The 25,901-nt window shown below is 42.8% G+C and overlaps 2 protein-coding genes across 2 annotated transcripts in view; one reads left to right on the forward strand and one right to left on the reverse strand.

Moving 5' to 3' along the window:
* LOC133416197 (A disintegrin and metalloproteinase with thrombospondin motifs 7) overlaps nt 1-13,280 on the reverse strand; it is a 100,656-nt gene extending 87,376 nt beyond the window's left edge. Inside the window, exons 1-2 of the mRNA XM_061702949.1 lie at nt 13,115-13,280; nt 11,890-12,257 (exon numbers count right to left, since the gene is read on the reverse strand). Of these exons, the coding sequence (XP_061558933.1) occupies nt 11,890-12,257; nt 13,115-13,238 (492 nt within the window). The 5' untranslated portion in view covers nt 13,239-13,280. The remainder of the gene's footprint in view (nt 1-11,889; nt 12,258-13,114) is intronic.
* Nucleotides 13,281-14,450: 1,170 nt separating this feature from the next.
* Nucleotides 14,451-15,575, forward strand: LOC133414777 (relaxin-3 receptor 1-like). The gene has a single exon (XM_061700394.1). The coding sequence runs from the start codon at nt 14,451-14,453 to the stop codon at nt 15,573-15,575; it is 1,125 nt and encodes a 374-aa protein (XP_061556378.1).
* The last annotated feature ends 10,326 nt before the right edge of the window (nt 15,576-25,901 follow it).

Below are 25,901 nucleotides of genomic sequence, written 5' to 3' on the forward strand. Positions count from 1 at the left end.
ATCTTTGTCAACAGAAAGATGCCGAGTTATTTCACCACTTACAAGGTAGAATGCACAAGGTACTTTTATTGTCAATTCTTCAAAATGGATAACATACATACAGTGGATTGAAATGACGGTACTCAAGGGCCCGCGGTGCTACAAAGACAGTACAAATAACATCAATTCAAAAAACTAAATAAAACTATGGTATATGCAGTATAAAAGGTATTAATTGAATGTGCAAATATCAAAGATCATGTGACGTGTGCAACATAGCCCAGGTCAGAGAACGAAGGCAAATAATTAGATGACAAAACCCCAATGCTGCTAAAGCGGAAGCTGCGACCCTGAGTGTGGGGTGTGTGTGTGTGTGTGTGTGTGTGTGTGTGTGTGTGTATGTGTGAGTGTGCGTGCGTGCATGTGCATGTTTGTGGGGCGTCAAAGTTCAGGTGGGCAGAGGACAAGACAGGGAGAGGGGGCAGAGCAGGCAGAGAGTTCACCTTCCTGAGCTAGTCCTGGCCCGCAGACTCCGCAGTTTCCTCCTCCCTGATGGCAGCAGATTGAAGAGGCTGTGTGATGGATGGGTGGCATCCCCCGCTATGCGGAGGGCTTTGTGGGTGAGGTGGGTGCTGTAAATGTCCTGCAAGGAGGGAAGAGAGGATCCGATGATCTTCTCAGATGCCATCACTATGCGATGGAGAGTCCTGGCTGCAGGATGCGGTGCAGGCTTCATACCACACAGTGATAAGGATGCTCCCTATGGTCCCTCTGTAGAACGTGCACATGATTGGGGTCGGGGCTCTGGCTCTTCTCAGCTTGCGCAGGAAGTAGAGACGCTGGTGAGCTTTCTTGGGCAGTGATGAGGTGTTGCTGGTCCAGGAGACGTCCTCTCTGATGTGCACTCCCAGGAACTTTGTGCTGCATACTCTCTTCACCGCAGCACCGTTAATGTTCAGGGGAGCATGCTGGGAGTACAATCTCCTGAAGTCCACAACAATCACCTTGGTTTTCTCCCCATTTAGGGAGAGATTGTTGTCCTTGCACCACCCAGCCAGGCAGCTCACTCCACTTCTGTAGTCTGTCTCATCTCTATTGCTGATGAGACCCACCACAGTTGCGTCGTCTGCAAACTTGATGAAGAGGTTGGAGCTGTATGTTGATGTGCAGTCATAGGTCAGCAGGGTGAAGAGGAAGGGGCTCAACACACAACCTTGAGCGGCCCCCCGTGTTCAGAGTGATGGTGCTGGATGTGTTGCTGCCGACCCGTACTGCCTGCGGTCTCCCTGTCAGAAAGTCCAGCAGCCAGTTGCACATCGAAGCAGGGAGAGAGCAGCGTGTTGTTGATTTGAGCACTCTCCCGCTTTCCCACGAGCGGACCGAGCAACCTCGTCAGGGGTTCAGCATAGCAACAGTGCCAAACCGTGGACTCTCATTTAATGTTTAACCAAAGGAAAATGTATGTTTTTATATTTTACCAACTCTGTTGAATATATCCAATTCGCAATGTATGCCTTGATGTATGTCAGTGTGTCAACTTTACAAGTGCAGCAACGAAATTTGAGAACCGTTTGTCTTGATTTGACTCAAAGCAGCATGAAATGTGATTTGAACCATAAGCAGTTGATTTGCCAAGACTAAAGTATAAACAGCCAGTCTATATGCTTGACCTGTAAGTAGAGAGTACAAAGTTGAGGGTATTTTATAGTAATATATGTTTTTAAATCCATTTTATGGGTCAAAATTGTAGACTAGATTCAAGCTGATGGGTGTGGTCTTGTCTGGTCCTCAGTCCTCTCTGACATGCCCCCGGGGTATTTAACACCTTGCTACCGCCTTCTTGTTCTCTTTGTGTTCTAGCTGGGTAACCTGGCCAGCCACAGGCTGGCCTCGGCCACCCCTCCCCCCTCATCTTTCTTTGTTCAGGCACGTGGGCCTTGGGGATGGAGACCCGGCTCCCTAGCCTCCGTGGATCGCCACTGCTAAGCCTCCAGAACAGTTTCCGCTGAACTAGCAGATACGCTCCCAGCCAAACATGAGTTCTCTGAACTTCCTAGCGGATCCCGGAAAGCAGGTGGGGAGAGAGACGGTAATGTTCTCCCAACGAGGCGTGACGAACAACAATTTTTCTTCTTCTGCCTCTTTTGTTTTTGTTTCATTTTTCTGCATCCTTTTTCTCATTCGACCAAACCTGTCTCCGTGCTTCCCGAGACGACTGAGACAGACCCCCACCACCCACCAGCTGATCTACGTTCGTGAGTAACACACCAGTGTTTGCCAGACTGTACAATATTAGCGCTTAATAACTTTGGGGAAATTACTAGCTTCACATAAAATCCCAACTTTGTTCGCTCTCTCTTTCGCTCTGACTCAATGCATTAAACATTCACATTCACATTTTTAGCCCAGCAACACACGGTGTTCTATGTCCCTTTTCGTATGCCTATTTTTCGTCTTTTGCCATTATTGGTGTTATTTTCTTTCTTTAGTTAGACCCCTTTGTGTGTTTCCCTCTAGATCCCTTGTAAATGTCATTTCTCCAAAACCTATATGTACCTTTCAGCATTAATGGTGCCTTCACAGATGTGTAAGTTACCCATGCCATTGGCACTAACACAGCCCCATACCATCACAGATGCTGGCTTTTGAACTTTGCGTCCAAAAGAGTCCAGATGGTTCTTTTCCGCTTTGGCCACGATGTCCACAATTTCCCAAAACAATTTGAAATGTGGACTCGTCGGACCACTGAACACTTTTCCACTTTCTATCAGTCCATCATAGATGAGCTCGGGCCCAGAGAAGCCGGCGGCGTTTCTGGGTGTTGTTGATAAATGGCTTTTGCTTTGCATAGTAGAGTTTCAAGATGCACTTACGGATGTAGTGCAAACTGTATTTACTGACATTGGTTTTCTGAAGTGTTCCTGAGCCCATGTGGTGATATCCTTTACACATTGATGTCTGTTTTTGATGCAGTGCCGCCTGAGGGATCGAAGGTCACGTGCATTCAATGTTGGTTTTCGGCCTTGCCACTTACATGCAGTGATTTCTCTAGATTCTTTGAACCTAAATTCCTTGCAATTGTACATTGAGGAACATTGTCCTTAAAGTGTTCGACTATTTTCTCACCCACTTGTTCACAAAGAGGTGAACCTCGCCCCATCTTTGCTTGTGAATGACTGAGCAATTCAGGAAAGCTCGTTTTATACCCAATCATGGCACCCACCTGTTCCCAATTAGCCTGTTCATCTGTGGGATGTTCAAAACAGGTGTTTGATGAGCATTCCTCAACTTTTTCAGTCTTTTTTGCCACCTGTCCCAGCTTTTCCGGAACGTGTTGCAGCCATTAAATTCTAAGTTAATGATTTGCTAAAAACAATAAAGTTTATCAGTTTGAACATTAAATATCTTGTCTTTGTAGTGTATTTAATTAAATATAGGTTGAACATGATTTACAAATCATTGTATTCTGTTTGGCAGCCGACTGGTTAGCACATCTGCCTCACAGTTCTGTGGACCGGGGTTAAAATCCCGGCCCCGTGTGTGTGGAGTTTGCATGTTCTCCCCGTGCCTGTGTGGGTTTTCTCCGGGCACTACGGTTTCCTTCCACATCCCAAAAACATACGTGGTAGGTGATTGCGGATTCTAAATTGCCGTAGGTGTGAATGTGAGTGCGAATGGTTGTTTGTTTATATGTTCGCTGCGATTGATTGGCGACCAGTTAAGGATGTACCCCGCCTCTCGCCCGATGATAGCTGGGATAGGCTCAAGCACGCCCGCGACCCTAGTGAGGAGAAGCGGCACGGAAAATGGATGGATGTATTCTGTTTTTATTTATGTTTAACACAACGTCCCAACTTCATTGGAATTTGGGTTGTACAAAAAATTCCACTCTTGGTTGTGTTTTGTGTGTGTTCTAAGTTTAAGCAAGCCTCTGTCATCTAGAACTCGTATTTCATAAAATGTAGCAACCTTCAGATTACGAGACTGATAGAAAGGTTTCTCATCACTTTCCCTAAATTTTATACATATAAAAAATGACGTTGTTCCCCTTTACGTGGCAAATTAGTTTGATTTGAATGATTAAAGCATAAATCGGACTATCAGGTTAGTACGATTTACGCTTTAATCTTATGTGCCCTGTCTGGCAATGCCACCCTGTGCAGCTGCATATACAGTGTCACACATACCAGAAATCACCACTGCTTGTGGGATACAGGGCCGCTGTCCACCCAAAAATTCTAAAATATTCTTGACTTTTTGCTTCATCACCTACTGCTAACTGTGTTTTTGTTTTGTTTTGTTTGTTTTTTAATAAACAACTATATACATAAACAACATGGAATTGCTTGCCATACAGTATACTTAGAATGATGGATTGGTTTTAGCATGGTAAAAAAAGGTAAAGAATGTCAAAGGAGCCCTTGCATCCTTTGATGTTTTTGTATGTGGCCCTTGGAAGAAAAACTTTGGACACCCCTGGTATAAGGGAATGTCATCCACTCATCAACAAAAGCCACTGATAATATTTTTGATTACATTTATAATTGCATACATAATCTCTCGACAAATTGCGTTGATCTCCTCTCAAAAAATCATTATGCGTACAGCCCTGTGATTTATACAGACATGCAAATAGCAAAAGCATGAAAAAAGTGACCCAAAAAACCCAACATTTTAGTGGGGGCCTGGGGGGGGGGGGGGGGGGGGGGGGGTACACGGTGCCCCCGCAAAGAATTTTTGTGATTTTAACATAAATTAAGCAATCTGGAAGACACTGAAGTGTAAAATAAGGCAAAATAAAAACACTTTCTTCACGCAAGAAAACATTCATTTACACCGCTCAAGTACATGTTGATGTACAAATTTAAGATTAAAATTAAATTTGCCTCATTTATTTGCTTTTTTGTTCTGGCCTCCAATTTGAGACAGGCCCATTTCCACCTCCACCTGATGCCTGCTTCAAGCTGTGCCACATAAATAGCATCCGCCTCTTTAAGCGCTCTCATTCTGGAAAAGAATTTACTAAAATCATTGTCTGTTTCACTTCATTTTTCATTATTACAGACTTCAAAGGCTAATCCCAAATGCATCCTCCTGGAAAATATTAAGTACAGTATTTTTCTGTTTTTATTGGCCATTTCTGAATTTGAAGTTAGTTTATTCTGTGTTGTGACATAATCCCTAACATCGCTCTGTCACTTAATACATTTAACATGAACATCCGTAAACTAATTAGATAATTGTAGGCACGTTTTCTAATTAATACAAGATGTACTAGCAGATCAGCTCTTGTCGCCGATGTTACGTGTGATTCGCGGTTCCGCTGGGACCACAATCAGGGCCACAACCCGCGGCACTTCAACGCGAAAATACAAAAGACCAGTGTAACAAATACGACATGGGCTGATCTGATGAACAAAAATGTTGCTTAAACGTAGGAGTAGCAATAGAGGATGTCTGCTCCAGAGGTGGGTAGAGTCGCCAAACATTTTAGAGTACTGTTACTTGACAATTATTTGACAAGTAAAGGTAACAAGTAGTCCTCCAAAAAATTACTTAAGAGTAAAAAGTACCCAGTAAGATAATTACTCAAGTACTGAGTAAATACTGAGTCACTTCTGATTTTTTTTAACCACAGCATGAACATCAATTTTAAAAAATTACAAAGTAAAATGTGAATGTGCAAATTCTGATGTTGCTGTGAGTGTGTGTGTGTGTGTGTGTGTGTCTGAGACCGACATTTAGATCATTGTAACGGAGTAAAAGTACCATTACTAAGTGGCGGAAGTGTTTTTTCAGGTCTCGTCAATTCCTGTGAGCTCACAGGCGGAGCCTCAGGCCAATGCGCTCGCATTTTAGCCCGCCTCGGAGTAATATTCACAATTACATCTGTGTGTGGATGGTGGATGTCTGGACTGGCTCTAGCTGCCAGTGTTCAAGGAGTACGAAACAGCGTATGACGACTGCGACGGCGACCCCCCCAGGAAAAACTCATCGGATCTATACGAGTCACGTAAATGGCCTATTTTGAGTTCTAAACGGCGAATTTCGGCAAAATGCGACTGATTTGCATGTATGTTCATATTATATCATACATTAAACACATCCAAATGTCCATGAACCATACAGAAAACCCATGCATGGAATCTGGTAGGAATTCTCCCTTTGAAGAGAAAAAAGCTAAAGCCCGACACATGAATGCTGGAAGACTACTATTACTTCATCACATTGGCCATCAGACTAAAGAGTTCAAGAGAGTAAGTAACTTCCTTAACTCGTCACCTCAAATGAAAATCAATGTAGAAAAATACATTCAAAAAGAATCATTGGTGTGTCAGTTCTTCTTTTATCTATTGTTGTTTTTAATTCTGTTTTTCACCACCAGGGGAAATTGTCCTTACACTCTACGGAGGGAAAGCGCTAGAAGCAGTTTGGGGTTCAGGTCTTTGTTGCTCCATGGCACGTAAAAAGAAAAATATTTGGTCCATAGTAGGATTTTAACTCCTAAGGAACTGATTCATTTCAGAATGAGCCCCTGCCACCCCAGAACAAATATTATCATAGTGTTTAAATTGCATGAAAGCATGCAACCATCGCAGTAAGGACATTTGAACCGTGGAAAGATTTTTCTGTAGCACTTTCTAAGTAAGCATACAATTGAACTCCGACAAAACACAAGGTTGTTTCATTTGCGCTCATTTAGGAATGAATGGTCAAAACAGATCTGTCAATTCAAATCTGATACAAACCCAATAATTATTATCATTAACAAGGCTATAATGACCACATACTGTAGCGTACAGTGTCTTTATTAGCATGCAAAAGAAAACAAGAAGTAAAATATATAAGGCTAAAATGCAAGAAATTAGTGCGATTGTTGTATCCTACAAACTCAAATTTGACTGTTGTGTGTGTGGGGGGGGGGGTACAGCGTGAATTATTTGCCAGTCAATCACAGAGCACTTATAGTATTTGCGTTCAAATTCACACCTGTGGAAAACAATACCATGCTGCATGCTGAATTAAAAAAATAAGACATTAAGAGACAGTGTTTGTTAGAGGATGGATAGTGGTTCAGTCCATAGGGACTGTCGACAAAAGCAGGGGTCCCCAACTACGGGGTCCAGCCCAGTAGTGGGTCGTAAATCATTTGGTAGAGGAAGGAGAAAGATTTAAACAATTATTTATTGCAGCATATCCGCAGATTATTTTATCTTCAAAAATGGCTGTGTATTTCCTTCATTTAACTTTTCTCACCCCAGTAAGCCAACAATCTAAAATGGCAAAAAAGAAAACAATCAATCGATCAATAAAAGAGGGAAAGTAAGTTTTGAGACTTTCATCAACTTTAAGCAGGAAAAAAAGAAAGATTCTACACAACCACAGATTCACATATTCCAAGACCATTCTGTTTAGTGTGGCGCTGGGCTTTGGGTGTCATGGTTGTCTCCTATCACCTCGAGATGGGAACATCCTGCAGGCCACCCAGTGATTCTGCATCATGGTGACTTGTATATTCATCAAACATACACAGTAGTACGTGTTGCTGCAGTTTCTTTCCCCCCAGAATCAAACGAAACTTTACAGCAACGACTGCTGTTAGACATTGGAGACATCTATGTTTTAAAAGCCAGCTATGTATGTTGTGCGTAAATATTTAACTGTTTTAAAGCAGACATACTCGTAATTTAATAATAATAATAATCCTCTCTATGACAAACTGGTATTTATGTGTCCCTAACGTTCCTCTCAACTTGTTTTCATTGGTTGTTTGGCTAATTACTTTCAACAGTGCAGTACATGTAGGAGAACACTGAGATTATGTTCAAAATTAGACATGATAAAGTGCAGATGGAGGATTGTACTTCGACAGCCATGTAGTTTTAGATGTAATCTTAATAATATCAACTGTGTGTATGAATTAAGATATACAGTCATCACAACATTGCCATTACGACAATTGAATTATCCATAGCACTTCTCCTCATGGTCTGGTGGGTGTGCTGGAACTTATCCCAACCGACTTTGGGCGAGAGGCAGGGTACACCAGATTGGTCACCAGTCAATCACAGGGCAACTATAGACAAACAACCATTCACACACACAATCAAAACTACAGACAATTCAATCTTCAACTAACTTGACACGCTTATTTTTGAGTGGATGGATATGGATGGATAGTGCTAGAATAATTACCGGGAAATTGTTTTGATTTGAAGGTGTAAACATACTCCACCAAAAAAAACACACCAGTGGGTTTATTGATGTCTGTGTGTCTCAATGTGTGCCCTGTGATTTACTGGCGACCAGTCCAAGGTGTTGTCTGCCTTTTGCCTGAAGTCACCCGAGATAGGCTTCGGCTCCCCAGAACCCCGGGCAGGTTATGTGGTAAAGAAAATGGATGGATGGATGCATTTTGACATCCATATGGACAATGTCAAACATTATTACAACTTTAGGTCTGGACTCTGGACAGCTTGGCACCACAACAGCAACTCATTAACTTCCCTACCCACCCCAACAGCCACATCCTGATTCTCACCCACTGATCTGGTACAACGCCCTCTAACTCTACTGAGTCAGATTAATCCATATCTGACCATCTGTTTTTTGTTTCTCTCAATGTCAATTTATAAGTATCCAAAACAAAACTAACTCGTATCTCCTTCAGCCATATCAAGAATGTGGAGCAATCTTTACACGCACTTATGAATGGACTCAGACAATTTCCCAATCCAGATAATCTATCCAACCCAGAGGATTTTGGTTCTGAACTTTTCCAACTTGGCGCCAATATTGTAATACTATATAAAAACCTGCGCTGCACAATATAACCGCTTTGGTTTAAATTGTCATTTTGATGTGTAGGGTATTGTGCTAGCTCTGCTGCTGCACTAATGTACACTGCAAAAATTGCCTGTATAAATATAAGAAATATATACTTGTTTTGAGAGGATTCTGACTAGGAACAAGTGAAATTATTTGCCAATGCAGTAAGAAAACCACACTTGATAAGATTTCTTGAAATACGAAAAATATGCTAAGCTCTCTAGAGGAGAAAAATACTGTATCTTAAAATAAGTGGTGAAATACTCATTCTCTCTCACTCAAGTACAATAAACTCCAAACTAGTTTGTGAATTCTTCTTTGATGGCTTGTTTCTTACTCAGTTTAAGTGAAAACTTCTTAAAATGAGTCCAATTTAAGACATTTCTTCCTGATTCAAGAGTTACCGGTGTGTGTGAATCTTAGTTGCCGAACCCGCGCGAAGGTTCAGTGGGGTTCGGCATCACTGGGTAGGCGCCAGGGATTACGCAGCTGCTACGTCACCAGGTAACCCTCAGCAATTTAGAGAACATGACTGGAAGGCCAATGTTTACTTCGCAACCCACAGTTAGAACATTTATACATTGCATCTCATCTCAGTCATATTGTACTTGTGTATGGTTGTGACAGTAAAAGGGCATTCTTTTATTCTTATTATTACTGTATATGTATATACAGTAATATCCATCCATCCATCCATTTTCTTCTGGTTATCCATGGTCGGTTCGCGGTGCCAGTAGCTTTAGCAGGGAAGCCCAGACTTCCCTCTCCCTAGCCACTTCATCCAGCTCTTCCGGGGGGATCCCGAGGTGTTCCCGGGCCAGCCGGGAGACATAGTCTATTCAGCATGTGCTGGGTCGTCCCCAGGGTCTCCTCCCGGTGGGACGTGCCCAGAACATCTCTCCAGGGAGGCGTGCGGGAGGCATCCTAATCATATGCCCGAGACACCTCATCTGGCTCCTCTCAACGTGGAGGAGCAGCGGCTCTACTCTGAGCCCCTCTCGGATGACAGAGCATCTCTATAAGGGAGAGCCCGGACACACCCTGTGGAGGAAACTCATTTCGGCCGCTTGTATCCAGGATCTTGTTCTTTCGGTCACGACCCACAGCTCGTGACCATAGGTGACGGTAGGAACGTAGATGACCACGTGGGCTCGGGAACAATGCAGAAAACCATTGTCTGTTAACATAGCTCATCGCTACATCTACAAATGCAAATTAAAACTCTACCATGCAAAGCGAAAGCCATATGTCAACAACACCCAGAAAGGCCGCCAGCTTCTCTGGGATGGACTGACGCGAAGTGGAATAGTGTGCCGTGGTCTGACTTATCCACATTTCTTATTGTTTTTGGAAATCATGGATGTTGTGTCCTCCGAGCCAAAGAGGAAAAGCACCATCCACATTCTAATTGGTACAGCCCGAGATCTCGGGCTGGGCGATTAATTGAAATGTAATCACAATTTTGAATTTGGCTTCTCGCGAATGATCATACCAACATTATAATCAAAGTAAAACGATTATTATGCCGAACGGTGCAACGTTCATGCAAGTTCCTGCGTTTTAAACGCACCCTGGACGCACTGTGTTGCTTGCAGCAAGCATGTGACGTTTGTTGTTCTGCTCTCCCTGAGCGTGCTTTACGCTGTTTAATGGCACCTCAGTTCGGGTTTGCTGTAAAACTAAATGCACAACAACAAGAAGTACACACATTGTATACTTAAATACAAGACATAATTTGTTTTCGAAACATCACCAGCTTAATGCAAGCACTCAACAGAAAACCCGATTGACTGGTTAGCAAAAAATTTGCATTAGAATTGACCTTCAAATAACGAACATACCACACAAATGCTGTAGTAACACATACAGAGAGGTAATATAACAATAGTCACATGCATATAGTCTTCCTGTGTGAAAAAAACAATTATAGAGTTTATCATGACTTTCTTATTCTATTAGTTATCATTAAAGTTGAGTTTTGGTAGTTGAATAAATACTAAGTTTTGAAATCAACGAATAGTCGTGTTTATGAATCGGGATTTCTATATCGAAATAATCGTACTTATTGTATTCACAATCTCCCAGCCATAAGAGAATCGATAAGAAACTGGCTCGATAAGCGGTATCGATAATGGAATCGGAATAGCGAAGCAATTCCCAATCTAAATGAACAGCACAAAATCCACCCTTTCCAAGTCTAGGTCTCATCATGGATAATGTGTTATTATTCCAAGCTCATATCAAGAACGTTACTTTGTCCACCTTCAATATCAACAGCGCGGCCATCCTTCTCCACGCCTTTGCAACCTTATAGTGGTTTGTGATCGTTTTTTGGGGTTTGGATTTTTTTTTTTTTTATTTGTGGTTGCTACATAACTATATTGCACACTTTATCCTATTCATATTTGTTATTTTATACTCTTTAAGGTGTTTAGCGTGGGCCCTCACTCTTAGCCCCCCTCTCCTGTTTAAAGTGGTTCTTTGTTGTGTAATGCATGCAACGAAAATGAAAATGAAGCATTAAATTGAAAATAATATTCAACTATTCTCGAGTACCACTGCCTGTTGTGTTGATTTTTAATTACTTTTAACAGGTTGCATGCTGCGGCACAGTGCCCGACTGGTTAGTACATCTGTCTCACAGTTCGGAGGACCGGAGTTCAAATCCCTGCCTCGCCTGTGTGGAGTTTGCATGTTCTCCCCGTGCCTGCGTGGGTTTTCTCCGGGTACTCCGGTTTCCTCCCACAGTCCAAAAACATGCATGGTAGGTTCATTGAAAACTCTAAATTGCCCGTAGGTGTGCTCGTGAGTGCGAATGGTTGTTTGTTTCTATGCGCCCTGCGATTGGCTGGCGACCGGTTCAGGGTGTACCCTGCCTCTCACCAAGAGTTAGCTGAGATTGGCGCCAGCACACCCGCGACCCGAGTGAGGATAAACGGTACGGAAAATGGATGGATGGATGAAGGTTGCATGCCCATTGGTTGAAAAAGTAAATCCAATCATGCAGTTATGGGCTCCTGCCGCAAGCTGTTGATTTTTTGACGGGCAAAGTGTGATTTTAAGCACTAGTGTACAACTCACCAGTCCATCGCAGGTACTTATCGCTGCACTCCCTTTGACAGCAGACCCGTCCCACACTTCACCCAGGAAATGACACTGCGCAGATCCAGTTGGGCGGATCTTTCCCCCTTTAAGGCCACCATAGCGACGCTCTGTCAAAAAGCCTGGGGCCAGCAGGTGTTGGTTGAGAGTCAAGTTAAAGTGCAAAATGCGGCCACTGTGCCACAGCTGGTAGAAGACTCTGTCTGGGTCCACGGACTCCTCTGAGGCATGGCGACGCTGTACGCGGCGAGCACGATGGGACAGGAAGTTGGACAGGAAATGACCTCTGACATTCACTCTAGTGGGGTGAACCACTTCATACTGAGGAAGATCCTGGAGCAATCTCTCTGTTGCAGCCACGGTGGGAAGAGAACATGGAAAAGAAGAGCTGTTCAATCGGGGCATGAGAAGAATAACAGTACTGTATCTTAGTTTCTGGGGCAACCAGCAGACAGATCTATCCATTTAGCTATGTGATCCACCATTTGTGTGTCTCGTGCCAGTTTTGCTGTCATTTTTAATAGCTTCAGTATGTACAATGCCTTTCTATGCTGTTACAGTATATACACAGAACCCTAATTAGTGTCATTTAATCTTCAATTAGCCCAACATGCATGTGTTGGACTGTGGGACAGTACAGCAAACTCCGCACAGGAAGGTCACACCCAAGGTTCGAGCACAGAACCTCAGAACTGCGAGGCAGATGTACTAAGCATCCGCGACGCTGCATGTGATGCTGACCGTTGAACGGGGAATTGGATGTACTGCAACGTTTGGCTCGCTCAAATCTCAGGAGGATCCTGCATGGCCACATTTGGGCTCGGATTTGAATGTGCAAGCCAATGATTAATCATAAGAGAGCTTCAATTTTGCTACTTTGGAGAAGAAAAAAACAACTCCTGCAAATTTGCTGGAAATGATCTTTTCCTTTTCTTTGCTAAGAGGTCGACGTGAGCCTGGGAGATGTAGTTGAGGTCCGCTTCGCTCAAGGGCACGTAAGAACTCAATGCTTTGGGGGTGGGGGGGGGGGGGGGGGGGGGGGGAATGCTTTTCATTGTTGTGCTCAGTCCAAGCACAGCTGTTCTTCTTTTGTATAAAAGGACTTCTTTTGTATAAAAGGACCTACATCGCGAGGCCAGTGAGTACAAGAACATCTTTTGATTCAAGTGATTTACAATTCATGTGTTTGGAGAGCTTGACTGACCTGGTTGTCGTGGTAGTCCCAGCCCAGGCTTGCAGTTGTCCAGCACGGTCACAAGTAGTAGGAAGAAGAAGTAGACTGGAGAAGCTCCACGTCCAGCGTGACGCCCGCACTCCAAACGGGTCATTTTGGAAGCACAGCGAGCTGAAGTTTGCACTCATTTATTGCTTCTAACACGGCGCCTGATGACAATTCAGATCAGCTACAGCGAGCGCATACTTGAAACCACTTTCTGCAATTCGAGCCTCATCGTCATCTGCTACTTTGGATGCATCCCCCCCCCCCCCCCCACACCCCCCCCCCCCCCTCGCTTGACTTGTTGCTTGTCGGCTTTAGCCTGTGTTGACGATCGCCCGCGCCTCCATCCGCCTCTCGCCACAGTCAGCCAGTGACAGCTTGAAAACTTTGCAAAGTTTCGCAGCAGAACCGCCCCCCACAGATGGGTGGAACCAAGACAATAGGCTTTCTCTTCAGCTCAACTGCAAGGCGCTTTAAAGGAGACTCCGAGTCGTCGGACCCGACCCGGTGCTGACACCCTGCGCGCCCGTACGACGAAGGACTTCCATTCATCATCTTGGGTCACGAAGGACACTCGGGTTCACGCAACTTTCCTGTCTACACACAGAAATGAATCACTCGCTGTAAACCATTCCTATCGACACGGGCTTAATTGAATTATCCTGTCCCTAAAACAGCACGATAACAGGGGAGGTGTGAAAACGAAACAAAACAAAAGAAAACAAATAAAAACAAATCAATAAATACAAATAATGAAAACGTTTTGACCCCGACTGTATTCGTGCGCCATCTAGTGGAACAGCGGAGGAAAATACACATCCATGATCCATCCAACCCATGCGGTTGTCCTGTAAAAATAAGTTTATTGTCTACATGAAGCGATTCGTCTAGTTTTGTTTTGTTGTTTTTCTTTTCACAGAGAGAACAGGAAAGCGACTCAAACAATGACTCACCAGAGACCTTTACCGTATCTGTCTGCGACACAATTGACACAATTTGGGTTGGATCAGTATTTATTCATTTTGTTGATGTAAAACAAGGCACACCCGTAATTTGCTTCATTTCACTCGGTTCTGTTTTCTTTTCCACGCTTCCTTATTGCTAAGTCTTTGCGCGCCTTTTACGCACACCCTTTGCGCGATACGTATCCCCATGGTAACGATTGTTGCATCCAGCAAGAAGTGCGGCGGTGATGCTGCTGCACACATGTTTGTGAAAGCCAGCCCATCACGAACGAGGCTATAAAAAACCACGCTGCTCGTCAGACAGGAGTGACGATGGGCAGCAATTGGCCCGTGTTGCGTTTTTGTCCGAGTTGAAGATGGATGCGATGTCAAACGAGAGCGACGCGTGGAACCGGAGCGCGGCTGGAGAGGAGACGTTCCGTTTTGATGACACCGACGTGGGCGCCTTCCTGAGGATCCTCATCTCCGTGGTCTACTCGGTGGTGTGCGCCGTGGGCTTGGTGGGCAATCTGCTCGTCTTCTACCTCATGAGGCTGAGACAAGGTCGCAAGAAGTCGGCCATCAACGTTTTCGTCATCAACCTGTCCGTGACCGACTTCCAGTTCGTGCTGACGCTGCCCTTCTGGGCCGTGGACACGGCGCTGGACTTCAGCTGGCCCTTCGGGGGCGCCATGTGCAAAGTGGTGCTGTCCGTCACGGTGATGAACATGTACGCCAGCGTCTTCTTCCTGACGGCCATGAGCGTCACCAGGTACTTGTCGGTCACACGGGCGCTCAAGAGATCGGCGCCCAGATGGTCGCGGTGGGTCAAGTGGGTGTGCGCCGCGCTGTGGTCGGCGGCCACGGTGGCCACGGCCCCAACGGCGGTCTTCTCCGCGGTCACCGTGGTCGCCGGAGAAAAACTCTGCCTCCTGAAATTCCCCGAAGGACACGACTGGCTCGCCCTCTATCACGTCCAAAAGATACTCGTCGCTTTCATTATCCCTCTGATCATCGTGTCCGTCAACTACCTGATGCTTCTGCGCTTCATTCGACGCAAGAGCATGTGCACCGGCAACCGACAGAGGAGATCCAAAGTCACCAAATCGGTGGCCATTGTTGTTTTATCCTTTTTCTGCTGTTGGATGCCAAACCACGCCATCACCTTCTGGGGCGTCTTAGTCAAGTTTAACGCAGTCAACTGGGACCGGTCCTACTACATGGTGCACGCCTACGTCTTCCCAGTCACCGTGTGCTTGGCGCACGCCAACAGCTGCTTGAACCCCTTGCTGTACTGTCTCGTGAGGCCGGAGATCAGAAAGATGCTCAGCGCTTTATTCTGGAGGGCCCCCAGTCCGTGCGCCAACGTCGACAACAGCGTCAAGGGCTGCAAGGCGCACTCTGTCCGGACTCCTGCCAATGTTGAGTGCACCTTGTCTGTCGTCGATCACGAAGGATTTGCAAACTCCAGTGTCGTTCTTAAAGCTGACATTGAAGCCTAGTTTGCTCACTGTGAATGTGATCATCCCGTGTAATGATTTTGAAAGTGTTTATATATGTATATAGAGCCACGGAGCACATAATAAAGAGACAATTTTTTAAAAAAAACAACAAACATTTATTTCACCTTGTAAAAACCGTGTAACAGATGTCCGTGTCATTTTTTTTCTTCCTACGGACGGACTAATGTCATTTAAGTGTATTGTAGCTGTACCTAACCCTAAACTGGATTTGTTTCCCATGTTTGGTTCAATATTAGGGGAGCGGGGGCGGGTTGATATCGTTGACGTTGATATTCTGCTGAGAATGTGAAGGAAAACGAAACAGGTCGTTTCCTGTTTATGTACACACTGTAAATATCATCCATCCATCCATTTGCCGTACCGCTTATCCTCACCAGTGTCGCGGGCGGGCACTGTAAATACAATAAGTTAAAAATAAATGCATTTTTTCATCTGTGAAAATTGGTTGTTTTTATTTACCCAAAAAATAAAATAAAATCCTATCTATCTATCTATCTATCTATCTATCTATCTATCTATCTATCTATCTATCTATCTATCTATCTAGCTATCTAGCTATCTGGCTATCTATCTATCCACACTGGTGTGATAGTGACACCCTTCCTGATTTCTTATGTTTTTGCATGTTTGTTCCACTTAAATATTTGTTTCCCATCATCAAACACATTTAAATATTAGTCAAAGACAACACAAAATGCAGTTCTTAAATTAAGGTGTTTACTATTAATGGGGGGGGGGACAACAAACCTACATGGCCCTATGTGAAAAAGTAATTGCCCCCTAAACCTGGTAGGCCCACCGTTAGCAGCAACAACTGCTATCAAGCATTTGGAATAACTTGCAAAGTGTCCCATACAGCGCTGTGGAGGAATTTTGGCCCACTCATCTTTGCCGAATTGTTGTAATTCAGCCACACTCGAGGGTTTTCCAGCATGCGTAGCCTTTTTAAGGTCATGCCACAGCATCTCATTAGAATCAGGTCAGAGGTGGACTTGCTGGTGTGTTTTGGATCATTGACCTACGACAGAACCCAAGTTCGTTTCAGCTTGAGCTCACGAACAGATGGCTGGACATTTTTCTTCAGGATTGTTTGGTAAACAGCAGAATTCGTGGTTCCATTTATCCCAGAAAGACTTCCTAGGTCCTGAAGCAGCAAAGCACCCCTCTGTCTAAAATGAATGGTCTTCACATCATGTAATATTCATTAACGTATACTTTGTTTCCCTCGAATGAGAAAAGAAACGTGCAACCAGTTCAGGGTGTACGCCTCCTGCCTGCAGTAAGCTGGGATAGGCTCCAGCACACCCGTGACCCTAGTGAGGATAAGCGTGACACATAATGGATGGATGGAAAAGAAATGTGTTGTAGAATATTTGCTCATTTATATGAAAGCATTAGTCTGTGGTATTTGTGGTGAACAGGAATGCAGCTATCAGTTTCAGTTTCAGTTTATTTTTGAAAGGGGACAATGCAATTTCATAAAACACATGAAATACACATGGTTAAAAAAGCCAGAATTAGCCAGAACGCTAGTTTTCATCTGTAGTCCCCTGGCCATTATGTAAAAAAGCAGTAGAATACATCTACATGACAATATAATGCAGGATAGATAATCTAAACTATACTATTAAGAGAGAATAAAACCATAATTTTTGTTATCATAACAAAAAAACTACATAACATACTTGTCTTTTAGTGTTGGCAGTTATAGGTGTTAACTAGCCACATTTTCAGTTTTTGTTGTGAAGGCCTTGTATGTTGTAAGCAGTTTAACCTCCTCGGGTACTGAGTTCCACTCACCAGCGCTCCTCACTGACCAGGCTGACTTACTGAAAGTGCTCCTGCGCAGAGGAATGAGACAGTCACCTCTGACAGCCTCGAGTGACACGCTCAGAGGTGTTTCTTTGGCTGATGGACTCAGTCAGAGGAGCTGGGGCCAAATCATGCAATACTTTATAAATCTAATTTAAATCTGCAAATATGTGAAGACTGTCCCAGTTTAAAAGACTGTATTTTTTTTTAAAAAATGTTATCCATCACTTTAATTACTTGTTTGTACAAAACTTCCAATGTTTTTTTTTGCATTCTGACCAGCCTGGGACCAACTGGTTATGCAATTGTTGAAGTGACTAAGAATCATTGAATGCAAGTAAATTTATGCAGCTTCAGTTGACATTTCATTTCGAATTGCACGAAAATTTGTGAGGTTTAATTTGATATTTTTACACAATTTGTCAATATGGGCTTTAAAGGAAAGCTGTGAATCTATTATTAACCCAAGATATTTGTATTGGCTGACAATTTGCATTTTTCTCTATTAACAAGTATGTCGGGGTCAGGTGATACTCTATTTGTTTTAGTGAAATACATGCCTACAGTTTTATAAATGTTTAGCTGTAGACAGCACTCCTGCAACCAAGTTGTGACACAGGACATTGTATTAGTGAGTTTAGCAGCAACAGTATCTTTGGAGCGACCATGAACAAAGAAAACTGTGTTGTCTGCATACATTACGCACTCTGCTTCAGAGCAAACAGTGGGCAAATCGTTGATATAAAGACTAAATAAAAGGGGGCCCAATATTGATCCCTGAGGGACTCCAGAGGTTAGCCTAAGAGGCTCTGATCTGCAGTTGTTTACTGATACAGATTGTGTTCAGTCATGCAGATATGATTCAATCCAGCTCACAGTTTTGCGAGAGAAGTTAAATTTTGAGAGCTTGGTAAGTAGAACAGAGTGATTTACTGTATCGAAAGCTTTCCTGAGGTCCAAGAACACCGCCCCTACAACTCCACCCTTGTCGAGAGAAGATTTAATTTTCTCAATGAAGAGGCATGTAGCCATTTCAGTGGAATGCTTGGATCTGAAACCAAACTGCATGGCGTGGAGGGAGGGGGAGCTGCTGTTTAAATAATGGACAATCTGCTCTCACACCCAATTTTCTGCAACTTTGGAAATGGCCGGAAGAATGCTTATAGGTCGGTAGTTATTCAGAGAAGTTGAGTCATCGGATTTAAAGACAGGGGTAACAATAGCAGATTCCCAGGCCTTTGGAAAGTGACCAGATGGAATTGAAAGATTAATAATTGAGGCAATAGGAGTAGCAAGAGTTGAACCTAGATCTTTGAGCATGCTCGTGTCCATTCCCAAAACATCCTTTGCCTTAGATGGTTTGAGTGAATGAATTAAATCGATAACTTTGGTATCTTTAATTTAATTTGCATTAGTTTTGTTTTGTTATTTTGTGTATCACCCAATAGTTTTTAAATATAATTCCAAGTTATTTTTGAATTTCCCTTCGCACTATTCAGAGCAGTAATGAAAAAGTCATCTTTAGATTTTCTTATTTCTTTCACTACCCTATTTCTCAGTGAAATAAAGTGTTGTCTATTGTATCCTGATTTGACCAACAACTTCAAGGAATGATCGCGTTCTTTCATCGGTTTCAGAATAAATATGTTTAACCAAGGAAGGCCATTCTTTCTAGCTTTTAGTTTAATTATCCATGTAAACTGTATAATCATTTTTTGTATTTTGTTGGCAAATTTAGAACAATCCTCATCTAAATTTTTACCAGCGAGTAATACATCCCAGTTTACTTCCTGGATAGAATCTTGGAAGTTTTGTTGTTCATGTTTTGATATCCTATTGGATTCAGTGGTGGCCAAGGGTTTGAAGCGCTTTTTATTAAATTTTCTTGTGACCGTTATAGGATTGTGTTCAGACAATCCTGTGAGCATATTGTATGGCTTCAAGATCCTTTCTGGCCTATTCGTAAAGGTTAGATCAATCTGAGTTCGGGTGGAGTTTGTAATTCTCGTAGGGCCATTAATTACCTGAGTCATATCCATATCATCCATAACCCTTTTAATTTTTTTCCTAACTTTGTTAACTTCCCAATTAACATTTAGGTCTCTAAAGGACTTCAAGAGGGTTCAAAATCTAAAATCATGACTAAGTGGGCTGACTTTGAAGGTTTTTTTTCTTTTGGATCATTTTCAAACTCATCAAGCCACTCACTAAGTCCCTTTCACTGAATAAATTCATCTGCATTTATGTTTCAGCTTTATGGAAGAAGAGTGATTACATTCTTCTGCATATGATATCAGAACCTTGAGCTCGAAGTCAGGCTGACGCATTTCTGTATGAGGGACATTATTCAGGATTAGCTCTCACACTTACTATTCAAATGCTTTCGCACACACACAAACTACTGAAAGGCTCTCATAAGGACTACTCAAACATTCTCATATATATTGAAATGCTCGCCTGAACGCATTTGAATAGTTTTGATGCGAGCAAGACGCGTGTGTATGAGAGCATTTGAGCAGTGTCAATGAGAGCATTTGAGTAGTGCAAATGAGAGCATTTGAGTCGTGTAAATGAGAGCATTGTATTAGTGTAAATGAGAGCATTTGAGTAGTGTAAATGAGAGCATTGTATTAGTGTAAATGAGAGCATTTGAGTAGTGTAAATGAGAGCATTAGACTAGTGTAAATGAGATCATTTGAGAAGTCAATGAGAGCATTTGAGTAGTGTTGATGAGAGCAAGACACGTGTGTATGAGAGCATTCAAGTAGTGTTAATGAGAGCAAGACTTGTGTAAATGAGAGCATTTGAGTAGTGTAAATGAGAACATTTGAGTAGTGCCAATGAGAGCATTTGATGTGTGTAAATGAGAGCATTTGAGAAGTGTAAATGAGAGCATTTGAGTAGCGTAATTGAGAGCATTTGAGTAGTCTCAATGAGAGCAAGACTCGTGTGTATGAGAGTGTTTGAGTAGTCCTCATGAGAGCTTTTCAGTAGTTTGTGTGTGTGTGAAAGCATTTGAATAGTAAGTGTGAGAGCTAATCCTGAATAATGTCCCTAACGGCCCCTCATACATTTCCTTTGCAATTTCTCCAGTAATTTTTGAAGTCGCCTAATGCGTTCCCCTCACACCTTCACCGTGTTCTCTGCCTGCTTTGCTTGTCTTATTAAGCCCCGCTGCTGAATAAAGAACACTTGCCTTCTTTGCACCTATGAGTCAGCACAGGGGGTAAACATGTTTTTTTCTTTCTAGAACATTTTCCTGAATACGTGGCTAACTCCCCTTCCACTTTGATAGTCTCCACTCACTTATACTGTACAGTCGGTACGGAAAGTATTCAGAGCCCCTTAAACCTTTCAGTCTTTGTTATATTGCAGCCATTTGTTAAAATCATTTAAGTTCATTTTTTCCTCATTAATGTACACACAGTACCCGATATTTACAGGAAAAAAAGGTAATTGTTGAAAGTTTTGCTGATTTATTAAAAACGAAAACCTGAAATATCACACAGCCATAATAAGTATTCAGACCCTTTGCTGTGACACTCATTTAACTCTGGTGCTGTCCATTTCTTCTGATCATCCTAGAGATGGTTCGAAACCTTCATTGGAGTTCAGCTGTGTTTGATTATACTTATTGGACTTGATTAGGAAAGCCACACACCTGTTTATATAAGACCTTACAGCTCACAGTGCATGTCAGAGCAAATGAGAATCATGAGGACAAAGGAACTGCCTGAAGAGCTCAGAGACAGTATTGTGGCAAGGCACATATCGGGCCAAGGTTACAAAAAAATAGAAAGTCAACCATCACTGCAGCCCTCCGCCAGTCGGGAGGGACTCCAGAAGGACTCCAAGATGGTGAGAAGTAAGATTCTCTGGTCTGATGAGACCAAGATAGTAATTGTTGGCCTTAATTCTAAGTGGGATATGTGGAGAAAACCAGACACTGCTCATCACCTGTCCAATACAGTCCCAACAGTGAAGCATGGTGGTGGCAGCATCATGCTGTGGGTGTGTTTTTTAGCTGCAGGGACAGGACGACTGGTTGCAATCGAAGGAAAGATGAATGCGGCCAAGTACGGGCATATCCTGAATGAAAACCTTCTCCAGAGTGCTCAGGACTTCAGACTGGGCCGAAGGTTCACCTTCAAAAGACAATGACCCTAAGCACACAGCTAAAATAACAAAGGAGTGGCTTCAGAACATCTCCGTGATTGTTTTTGAATGGCCCAGCCGGAACCCTGACTTAAACCCAATTGAGCATCTCTGGAAAGACCTGAAAAAGGCTGTCCAACAACGTTCACCCTCCAACCTGACAGAACTGGAGAGGATCTGCAAGGAGGAATGGCAGAGGATCCCCAAATCCAGGTGTGAAAAACTTGATGCATCATTCCCAAAAATACTCATGGCTGTATTAGCTCAAAAGGGTGCGTCTACTAAATACTGAGCAAAGGGTTTGAATACTTATGGCTGTGTGATATTTCAGTTTTTCTTTTTTAATAAAAAAATTCAACAATTCAGTTTTTTTTCTGTCAATATGGGGTGCTGTGTGTACATTAATGTGGAAAAAATTAACTTAAATTATTTGAGCAGATGGCTGCAATGTAAAAAAGAGTGAACATTTTAAGGGGGTCTGAATACTTTCTGTACCCACTGTATATCCTTGCCTCAAGGCTATGCCAGTGCACTGTGGGCCTGACAGCAGCAAGAACCATATTTGGTCATTTTAGTGGGTGTTCAAAATTGACTTCCAAAAGCCACTATGGGCGGCACGGTGGCCGACTGGTTAGAGCGTCAGCCTCACAGTTCTGAGGACCCGGGTTCAATCCCCGGCCCCGCCTGTGTGGAGTTTGCATGTTCTCCCCGTGCCTGCGTGGGTTTTCTCCGGGCACTCCGGTTTCCTCCCACATCCCAAAAACATGCATTAATTGGAGACTCTAAATTGCCCATAGGCATGACTGTGAGTGAGAATGGTTGTTTGTTTCTATGTGCCCTGCGATTGGCTGGCAACCAGTTCGGGGTGTACCCCCCCCCTCCTGCCCGATGATAGCTGGGATAGGCTCCAGCACGCCCGCGACCCTGGTGAGGAGAAGCGGCTCAGAAAAGGGATGGATGGATGGAAGCCACTATGAGGCCAGAGAACCACCATGATACCATATATAAAAAAAAGGAAAAAAAATGTAATTTGTTCTCAAATTTGCTCTTATTGTGTTCCAGCTGACCCCAATTAACATTGATAACACCCAATTCCAAACTCACATAAGGAAAGGAAACTGCACACTCATGGTGCACACACCAATTGTGAACGGTTGTGAAAAAAACAGGTCATTGTCCTTATCCACGTGGTTCTCAAATGTAAGTGTGATGTTAAGTGTTTTATATAGTGTACAAATTGGATCCATCCATTTTCTGAGCCGCTTCTCCTGACTAGGGTCGCGGGCGTGATGGAGCCTATCCCAGCTATCATCGGGCAGGAGGCGGTGTACACCCTGAACTGGATGCCAGCCAATCGCAGGGCACATACAAACAAACAACCATTCCCACTCACATTCACACCTACGGCCAATTTAGAGTTGTCAATTAACCTAGCATGTATGTTTTTGGGATGTGGGAGGAAAACGGAGTGCCCGGAGAAAACCCACGCAGGCACGGAAGGGGAGAACATGCAAACTCCACACAGGCGTGGCCGGCGATTGAACCCCGCTCCTCAGAACTGTGAGGCAGACGCTCTGAGCAATCGTCCACCGTACCACCCAATTGCAGTCAATTTTTAATAAATATTGAGTTTGCCCCGCGACTGTCCCAATTTTAAATTTTGGCCCGATGTCATTTTGAGTTTGACACCCCAGGTTAGCACATCTAAGAAGCAATTAGTGTACATGTTGGTGAGGAAGTGGATGAAGCTGAAAGCTGGTGGCATGGTGGCCACAAGTGAAAGCATCCATCCATCCTTTTTTTTTAATAGCACAATTTTGGGTCTTTGATGAACATACATTTTGGGATAGAAGAGGAGGTCGGAGTACCTGGAAAAAAAACTTGCATGCACAGCAAGGCCGGAACCGAGATTCAAGGCCACAATTAAAAACAACTAAGATTAAGGTTGCTGAGTGGCACCACAGCATTGCTAATACAACCTATTTACGTTTTTTTGCGCATTGTTGTAATTTATATTGGACAACAGTGCCTGTTGCTGGATATGGTATGACACTGCCCCCTTCTGCTACGAATGCAAAGTTGCTACAGCATGGGTCAATTCGTATGAGTCCTTTCTGGTTGGCTGATTGTTTGTCACTAGTATTTCATCCTCATGTTATCCTTAGGTAAAGGTGTTCCTTTATATTGTCAGTTCATGGACATTTATGACTGTCCTATTTGTGCTTTACACCCGGTTGTACGGAAATGTGGGTCACCTCATAGCGGCAATAAAAATAAGATGTCCCACTGTTGAAGGGTTTGCACATTATTTTTGTACATAATTTGTGGTTTGTTCTATTAGCATGCTACTGTGGCTGTCTGTGCGGGTGTGTTCAGTAGACGAATTATGCTGCTGGGACGACTGTGTAATAACATCACTTGGATGTTGAGCCTTCTCTGTTTTAATGGTCTGCTCTCTGCTCTGAAGCACCAATAAGAGCTCCTCTGAGTTGTTTAAAATATTTAATGTTCACTTGGTCTGTTATTCATCCCCTTTGTGAACTCAAACTCTAACAGTTCCAGCTGGTGGTGTGTGTGTGTGTGTGTGTGTGTGTGTGTGTGTGTGTATATATATATATATATATATATATATATATATATATATATATATATATATACGTAAACATGCCAGCGTTCTGTCGAATCATGTGCTAAAGTTTCGGTTTGTGTGAAGTAATTTAATAACAATAAAGTAATTTAATTACAATAAGTTAGCACCCATTATTTCTGTCATGTTGTAATGTTGGTTTGACCTGACTGATTAGAATACATGACCTGACAAGAAAATATATTTGAAGATACTCAGTATACTGTACACAAGTATATACAGTCAATGAACAAATCATTTAAATAGACACATTACTCCATCTTTTACGATCACTGGGCTTTATCTTGTCAACTCAAACGGGACTGGATACACTCGTTACCTTCGGGACGACAGCAACAATCGATCGCGCCTTTATTGTGTTGGTCAAAAAAGAACAAAATGGGGGGAAATGTGTGGTGGTGGCGGTCACCGGTGCTCGGGAGAAGACGTTCGTTCAAGGATTGCTTGAGGTATGTTCACTTACTTTTAATACGATACGGCTCGCAAGCAGGCAACAAAACGTTATGTAGCCTAGCAAGCTAGTGTTAGCACGGATGGTTGTACGTAAACATGCCAGCGTTCTGTCGAATCATGTGCTAAAGTTTCGGTTTGTGTGAAGTAATTTAATAACAATAAAGTAATTTAATTACAATAAGTTAGCACCAATTATTTCTGTCATGTTGTAATGTTGGTTTGACCTGACTGATTAGAATACATGACCTGACAAAAAAATATATTTGAAGATACTGAGTATACTGTACACAAGTATATACAGTCAATGAACAAATCATTTAAATAAACACATTACTCCATCTTGAGATGGGATCGGTGATCCTTTTTTTTTTTTTTTTTTTTTTTAGCTTTCACTAGCAGCCGTTTCTCCAAGCTAACGGCTAATGTTGAATCAGTCAAGCACATGAAAATAAGCACACACATTTAAAATAATTGTAAATTAATAATAAATGTATATACAGTATGTACACATACATATCAATCCCTCGCTGTCTGTAATGCGATTGTTAAATATTTTTGTTTATTATTATTATTAATTATTATTATTATTGTTACTATTAATAATAGACAAAAAAGACACTTCACAATAATCATATGACAATAACAGTAAGGTGGGTGAGCAGAGGCAGCACAATAGGGACTGGTTAGCACATTTGTCTCGCACTTCTGATGTCCAGGGTTTGAATCCCGGCCCTGCCTATGTGGAATTTGCATGTTCTCCCCGTGCCTGCGTGGGTTTTCTCCGGGCACTGCGGTTTCCTCCCACATCCCAAGAACATGCATTCATTGAAGACTCTGCCTGTAGGTGTGAATGTGATTGCGAATGTTTTTTTGTTTCTATGTGCCCTGCGATTGGCTGGCGCCCAGTTCGGGTGTTTTTCTAACACAGTTTAACGGCTACTCATTTACCTGTATATGTGTGTAATGGAGTACTTGTGTGTTTTGTTTTTATTCTATCTTTTAACCTTCTGTGGTTTCTATTGTAAAACACTAATAACAAACAGAGTGATGAAAAATGTACCTCATTGGAAGAGTTTTGTCACTGAAAAGACACACACATTACAATACCATAATCCTGTTTTTTTTTTTTTTAATTCAACCAAAACCCCATTTGTAATAGAAGCACACACTCACACAAGGAATTCTCCTTTCAGTTATCCAAACCTTCATCTCGCCATACAGACAGCACCCAACAGTGC

Source organism: Phycodurus eques, chromosome 2, assembly GCF_024500275.1.
Source record: "Phycodurus eques isolate BA_2022a chromosome 2, UOR_Pequ_1.1, whole genome shotgun sequence".
Taxonomy (NCBI): Eukaryota; Metazoa; Chordata; class Actinopteri; order Syngnathiformes; family Syngnathidae; genus Phycodurus; species Phycodurus eques.